The 7,910-nt window shown below is 42.8% G+C and overlaps 1 protein-coding gene across 2 annotated transcripts in view; it reads right to left on the bottom strand.

Moving 5' to 3' along the window:
* Positions 1-7,910, bottom strand: part of rims1a (regulating synaptic membrane exocytosis 1a) — a gene marked incomplete at both ends in the record, with an annotated part of 103,493 nt that extends 95,583 nt beyond the window's left edge. For both annotated transcript variants that reach the window (XM_080450312.1, XM_080450311.1), the window contains 2 exons: positions 1,375-1,449; positions 7,747-7,910. In XM_080450312.1, coding sequence (XP_080306438.1) covers positions 1,375-1,449; positions 7,747-7,910 — 239 coding nt within the window. The remainder of the gene's footprint in view (positions 1-1,374; positions 1,450-7,746) is intronic.

Below are 7,910 nucleotides of genomic sequence, written 5' to 3'. Positions count from 1 at the left end.
TGTGTGTGTGTGTGTGTGTGTGTGTGTGTGTGTGTGTGTGTGTGTGTGTGTGTGTGTGTGTGTGTGTGTGTGTGTGTGTGTGTGTGTGTGTGTGTGTGTGTGTGTGTGTGTGTGTTTGGAGGCGTTGTTTCCTTTATCCATGATTGATGTCTGCTGTGTCTGACAAGTACGTCAACTGTATTGTATGTAACAATGTTCTGCCGTCTAGGCACTTTGTAACTGGCTGTTTTCCTATTGTCTGACTGCATTGGCAGTGTTTATGTCCTTTGTACAAGGCATTCTTGTACTTCTGTTGATGTGGACATAAATAAATATTTCAAATGTGTGTGTGTGTGTGTGTGTGTGTGTGTGTGTGTGTGTGTGTGTGTGTGTGTGTGTGTGTGTGTGTGTGTGTGTGTGTGTGTGTGTGTGTGTGTGTGTGTGTGTGTGTGTGTGTGTGTGTGCGACGTGCGCGTGTGCGTGCGTGCGTGCGTGCGTGTGTGTGTGTGTGTTCTCCTAAATATACTCAACTAAATTGAGTATATTAAACGCAAACAAAAGCCATTCAACACCTGGGCAAGCTTGATCATCTGAAATCATTTATAACTTTTTGCAGTACCCATACATCCTTACTTCAATGCTTTGTATTTACAATAAACAACAGCCGTATCAATCTTGATCACCCTCAAGAGTTTGGCACTCAGTGCTTCCTGGCACCTCAATTGCTGCCTTGTCAAAATCAATACATTTACACTGATGTCAACTGATGCAATATTATCACTGTGTTCATACATCAAATCTCATTAATTCAACCAAGGCTTCTCATATTCTCATATTCCACTTATCAACCAAACTAAGAAAGAAGGACAATATGAAGAAGAACCATTCCATTGCAAAACAGATGCAGCCAACAGTACAGGAAGGGGGCAAGGACCTGAAGTGTTTCGGAAATCTGGGACAGCTTTAAAGGAACAGTCCTCTGTGCCGTTAAACCGGCAACACGGTTACTGAGAAATGTCCACTGCGAAGGTAGTTAGCATTTTGTAGCAATGCTAATATAAATGAGTAAGCTAGAGTCTGATGCTGGCTAACAGGTTCCCTTACCAGGACATTTCTCATTGACTGCAGTTCTTCTGATTGAAAAGCAATCTTCAGTTGTTTGACAAGAACCTTGAGATGTGCGATATTAAATCCCACCCCAAGGGATTTAATACACCTAAATACTAAATAAATAAATATAAAACAATTGACTGTTCCTTTAAAAGTGGTAAGCCAGGTGAACGCAATTCCAGTATCTACCTACTAGTCTGTGGTCATGACTCATGAGGTACTTTTTGAGGAGACGGGTTGTCATTACATTTTACAATCAAAGATGGATGCACGGCAGCTTCTCACCTGACATCATTTTGTTGTGGAGGTTTCTTCTGCGCAACCAGGTTGACCGATCTCACTTGGATGGGCTTCTCCTCTCTGAAATACAGAAGAAGTTGTAGGAAATAATGTTACAAGTCTCATCAAATGGCAGTACTTTCATGACTTTAGAAAAGGGAACTGTTGGACCGAGATTGGAGGCCGCAGATGATGCATCTTCTGATGTGACGTAAAAGTGTATTCTCATCCATAAACACAGAGGTTTCTAATCAGTCAGATCACAGAGGAATAGAGAGAGAGAGAGAGAGAGAGAGAGAGAGAGAGAGAGAGAGAGAGAGAGAGAGAGAGAGAGAGAGAGAGAGAGAGAGGGGTGGATGTTAGAGACAGACAGAGAGAGAAATCCCCAAGAACAGCACCATCAAACACAGATGTCTTTTTATGTCCAATTCTTTCTGAGCAAGTCTCTTCCTGCTAAGAAATGCTTAGTTCACAAGTGAAACGTCGCTCTCTGTCTTTTTATTCTCTCTGTCTTTTATCTCTGCTATAATGGACGGATGAGCAGGACAGGAAAGAGAGCATTGACAGAGGGAGTGACGTGCGACACAAGCCAAATTTGAGCCTATGACAGCATGATTCGGTGTGTGCCTGTGTGGTATCACAGGCGCTACGTGGTTGGCTTCTGTCAGCTTGTTAGAATCTCCCTGTCTCTGATTCAAGCTTTCCAACTTCAGCTGAAGAACGCTGATTCAAAATGAGATTGCCCAAGGAAGTGCGCTAAAGAAGCAACAGGATTTTGTCAATAAAGATAATCTGTTCTCATATCTCATCCCTACATAGCTGAGAATAGTCTGTCCTTGTTACTTGAAGTATATTGGACATTATAGTGTAGCTCGTATTACTTGACAAACATGTTTGACATTATATGACATTGTATCATATACTGCATATGATATTGTGAATGTGAATACAATGTGAATATAAAAGTCAGTGTGTAATGGACAATGAAATCCAATCAAGTCTTTTCAACATTGGTAGTAGTTATTTTAGCAGTGGGGGAACTCTGTAACACTCATGCTCTGTTTTATCTGTAGTATCAGTCTGTTAATTAACAGCACTGACATCGATATATGCGGAACAGCACAGAACAGTCACGCAGTGTTCATTTATCCATTTGTAACTCTGAGCATGTACAAATGAATATTCCAAGAGTCCCATGCTGAAAGGGACCTCAAAGACATCATTATACACAATGGTGGAAAAGTACTCAAATGTTTTACTTACGTAAAAGTATCAATACTGCAATGTAGAAGTACTCTGTTACAAGTAAAAGTCTGGGATTAAAAATGTACTTGAGTAAAAGTACAAAAGTATTGGTATCAAAATGTACTTAAAGTACCAAAAGTAAAAGTACTAAAATGTTTGAAAATAGCAGATCTACAAGCTCACAACACGTCGCGATGCAACGCGTTGTGAGCTTGTAGATCGGCTATTTTCAAATAGCCTACAGTATGTATAAAATAAGTTTAAGTGGTTAATATAATATATTAACCTTTTAAGATATAAATTATTACATTATAAAGCATATTATGCTTTATAATGTAATCATTTATATCTTAAAAGTAACTAGTAGCTACTAAAGTTTTCAAATAATTGTAGTGGAGCAAAAGTACAATATTTGCCTCTGAGATGTAGTGGAGTAGAAGTAAAAGTATTGGAAATTAGAAATACTCAAGTAAAGTACAAATACCTCAAAATTGTAATTAAGTACAGTACTTAAGTAAATGTAAATGTAAGTTACTTTCCACCACTGCCTCAAAGACATCATTATACATAGCAAAATCTTGAACGTCCATTTGATTTGCACCCACAAGGTCCATAATACAGTATAGTAGTATATATCACAGCATAAAAACATAGCATGCACACACAGCCAGCCAGACACACAAACACATGAGGGCAGAGTGGGAGGATGATATATGAGACTGGTCTTGATCCAGATTCAAACACATACATAATGATTACACACTGTGGTCGCTAACTGGGTGAGCTACCGGACGTTCCCTGACTTCCGCATTCAGCTGACAGTCTGTGACTGCAGAGTGTAAACAGACAAAGATGCTGTGGTTTTTTGTCACAAAAATAGCCAATTTTCAGAGATCACAACTCAATGCATGGTGGGTGTCGCTATTTTCAAAAATAGTTGACAATGTATGAACATTGTGGAACATTCTCACCTATGATGACATGCTCAAAATATAGGGTGCCAAGTTCAAACTGATTAAAGGCTATTGTTTGATAAATATTGGGGTTCCATGTGTGATATTTTACATAAAAATCCTCAATGTTCAGCTTTAAGGATTTGGCTTTGCAGAGAAATCCATGTGACTCCTACTTGCAGGAAGGAGGTTATGGCACAGTCAAATCCTCAATGTTAATTTATTTGTACACTCTCAGAGTTGAATTGACACTGAGGATTTTACTGTGTAGTGACCTAACTTCCTGTTTCACTTGCATTAAGGCCGATAGGTTGGCTCACACAGCAAAAAAATGCATCAGTAGCCTATTTTAAAGGGCTAATTTTTCCATGGACTATCATTTCGAACGAGAGTTGTTTAGTCAGAGCTGGTACCGCTCTTGGACGGGCATTCCTCAAGTCAGTTTAGCCAACCGAAGTATTAAATGATTTCTGATGGGTGTGGTGGAGTAATAGAAACACTGCATATTGAGCTATAGGCCTATACTTCAGATATGGCTGATGACTCATACATTCTAAGTCAGTGGCTCAAGTTGCAGTCCTAAAGGGACCCACATTTCTGCTATAGTTTACCATTCAACCAGCCTATTAAACTGAAAAAAAGGTGTCCCAGGTCTAAATGATAAATGATATGGGAAAACCAGCAATAGTCTGCAGGACCGATTTAAAAAAAAAACATTCCTCCAAATGCCTAGAAAAGGGTTCTGCGTACTATACCTGCATAGGCTAATCTCAACCACACTAGCGATTCATCACAGAGCAAGGCACAGTACACTTCTCACATCGCATGCATTACACATATGTCCCCGGTGTGCACACACCTCCAATGCAGCTTCAGAAAATCAAAGAAGGGAAGGGAACAGATCAAAGGGCTAATGTCCACACACACGTACACACACACGTACGTACGTACACACACACACACACACACACACACACACACACACACACACACACACACACACACACACACACACACACACACACACACACACACACACTGCTTGGCTACTGTATCTGCCTTGGATCTATCTATAACTCAAAGAGGATTCTCTGGGTTCCTTTAAGGGGGGGGGGGTCTAATTTGACCCTTAAAGTGTGTAACTCTGACAGTATAAAAAATGTAACCAAATGGACCCTAACGGGTCCATTTGGTTCCATTTGTATACTGTCAGAGTTAAGGGGAGACCTTGACATTTATAAGTTTGAGAACCACTGCTCTATGGGGGTGATAATAAGAGAAAAGGTGCTAAAAGGTTAGAGACACATATGTGCAACAGCAGTGCTGCTGACAGTCAGTCTGGCCATTTACTGCCGTTAGGCTATATATGACATGACTGAATCATAGCGCTTCTAATACATTGTGTGTGTGTGTGTGTGTGTGTGTGTGTGTGTGTGTGTGGGGGGGGGGGGTTGATGTATGGCCACTTAGGCTGGGCTACATATTGGACATTTCCTTCTTTAGATGCAATGAATCGATCTTCCGTTCCAGTGCTGGGTTATCACTCCGCACCGAGGGCTTAAAATAGAAAGGCGACCGTAAAGCTGTGGAGCGCTTCGCTAGGTGGGTCGGGCTATATCGGACTATTCATCCATCCATCCATCCATGCAGCTCCGATCCGAGCCGTGCGAGAACGTGTGAGAGAGAGAGAGAGAGAGAGAGAGAGAGAGAGAGAGAGAGAGAGAGAGAAGCACGACACGAGCTCCGCGCTTTGACGTAATAGGCTGTCTATCTACCCGATGCGTTTCGTTCAGAGCAGTGGGTTTCAACCCTTTTCATATCACGGTCGATTATTTATTCGGCATTTGAGCCACGGATTCATCACCGTTTGTTATCGTTGGATACGGTTTTGTCCACAATTCCATGCTGTAGGCTTATTGATGTGGTACCATAGGACAGACATGCAGGCAAACGTTGATCAAAAATAACAATTATTTAATTAAGTAATGCAGATGTTTAACAATAATTTAACTCTTTGAGAGCGTAAAATGAAACCAAATGGACCAATTCTCCATTTGGTTTCATTTTACACTCTCAGGGGTTAAAGATCTAATAAGGAGTCCATTTGGTTACCAACTCTCCATCATTTATAGCTCACGGGGACCACCTGGAACCCCCCTCAAGGACCACTGGTGGTCCCCGGACCGCTGGTTGAGAGAACTACTGGTTTATAGAGTCATGGGGGGAGAATAATTCAGCCTAACGTGGAGGGAGGGGGGCTTCATTTCAGCGCCTCTCATCATGATGACAAATCACAGACATGTTGAGCAGAAGACTTGGGACGTCTGTGGGGGTGGGGGGGGGGGTGTCACAAATCAAAAAACGAGTCGACCCTCATTCAGAGAGACATTTACAGGCACCTATTTCTACCCTATTATCAGGCCTGTCCGTTTTTTTCTCCCCTTCTTTTTTTTCCTTTTTTCTATAGCTCTATACAGCGGTCTCTGGCGTATATATATGCAACATCACACTGGCCTACATACAGCTGGGAAATTCTCAACCGCACCCCAGTGCTTAGAACACGCACGCAAACAGCTGCTGGGATACATATAGCACACAGAGAAATGGTAGTAAGCTACATAATAATAACACGAGTTGTCTTTTTACTGTTCCCAAAAGATATAGGGGCTCATTCTCAAATCCATACAGGCAATATTAGGCATCCATCTCCCGCAGCATCTCCAGGCTATATATATATATATATGAATGGGATCATCGATGACGCTCTCAGTCTCCACACGGCATGCATGCTGCATGTTGTTGGGTTGACTATTTGAAAAACAACGTATATATGCATAGTGGAGGCCAGTGGTTCCCAAACTTTTTAGCTCAAGACCCAAAAGAGAAATCAGATGTTTGCCCTGGACCCAAACTATAGTGAAAATAGCTCACAATGCGCGGCATTGAGAGCTTGTAGATCGGCTATTTTCACTACTTCTTATAATTTATGGGATTTCTTAGATTATATATATTTTTTAAATATTTTGAAATGATAATAATTAAATAAAAAAGTAGGAAACAAAAAAATAAAGGAATATTCACTGACTCGTGACCCATGAAAATGTTTCCGCGACCCACAAACGATTCCCGAACCACTGTTTGAGAAACGGACAAACGGTGGTGCATGTAGTAGGCTAATTACATGGTGATGATTGCTGACATGGGTGCGGTTGAAAACATGAAATGATGACTTGTAAGCTATTATTTGTTCTGTATGAGGGGTCCGGGGGGCGTCAGCATGCAGTGAGTATAGAGTCAGTGTGACGCGGACGCCGCTGCGTGAATGACCGACACACCCCTTCCTCTCCTCATCCTCTTAGAACCAAGTTACACCTGTGATTTCAGGGTCTCTCTCTCTCTCTCTCTCTCTCTCTCTCTCACTCACACACACACACACACACACACACACACACACACACACACACACACACACACACACACACACACACACACACACACACACACACACACACACACACACACACACACACACACACACACACACACACACACACACGCTCGTGCCTTGACTCTGCATATACTAGCGAGATGCTTCTGTCAATGAAACAGGCGCTACAGCTACTAGAGGAGCAGGCAACATCACAGTCCAGGTACAATAGGCCTGTACATACATATTAACTGTATCAGCCTGGAGCTACAACATACTGTAGTCTATATGGGCCTATCGAGAGGCGTGTGCACGTAGGGGTATAACTACAGTATAGGGCCATGGTACGTGTGGATAGGCTGCACAGAGAGAGAGAGAGAGAGAGAGAGAGAGAGAGAGAGAGAGAGAGAGAGAGAGAGAGTCTGCGGGCACACTAACTGTGAGGTAAACGTTTGGTTTGGTTCACCCAAAACAGCGGTGGGACAGCGAGACAGGGCGAAGTGGACCATATAGCCTATCTATATCATCTCTAACTGAACGGAAGTGGTCCAGGCCCTGGCTCACTCAGTCTCTCTCTTTCCCACTCTCTCTCCCACTCTGTATCTCAATCAGTCTCTCTCTCTCTCTCTCTCTCTCTCTCTCTCTCTCTCTCTCTCTCTCTCTCTCTCTCTCTCTCTCTCTCTCTCTCTCTCTCTCTCTCTCTCTCTCTCTCTCTCTCATATCTCACCCCCTCTTCCTCTCTATAGCTCTTACTTTAACATGGCCTCCTCCTTCGCCTCCTCCTCCCGCTGCCGAGCCAGCACAGCCATGATGATCTTCCTCTCCTCCTCCGTCAGATGGCTCAGGTCCGGCTCGGGGATGCTGGCCGGCGCGACGGGTGGGCGCGGGCCGCCCCGAGGGCCCACCGAGGCGGACAT

The sequence above is a fragment of the Gymnoscopelus braueri genome (assembly GCF_963280865.1).
Source record: "Gymnoscopelus braueri genome assembly, chromosome: 14".
Classification (NCBI taxonomy): domain Eukaryota; kingdom Metazoa; phylum Chordata; class Actinopteri; order Myctophiformes; family Myctophidae; genus Gymnoscopelus; species Gymnoscopelus braueri.
The sequence above is the reverse complement of the archived record's forward strand: the minus strand, read 5'-3'. Positions and strand labels throughout refer to the sequence as shown.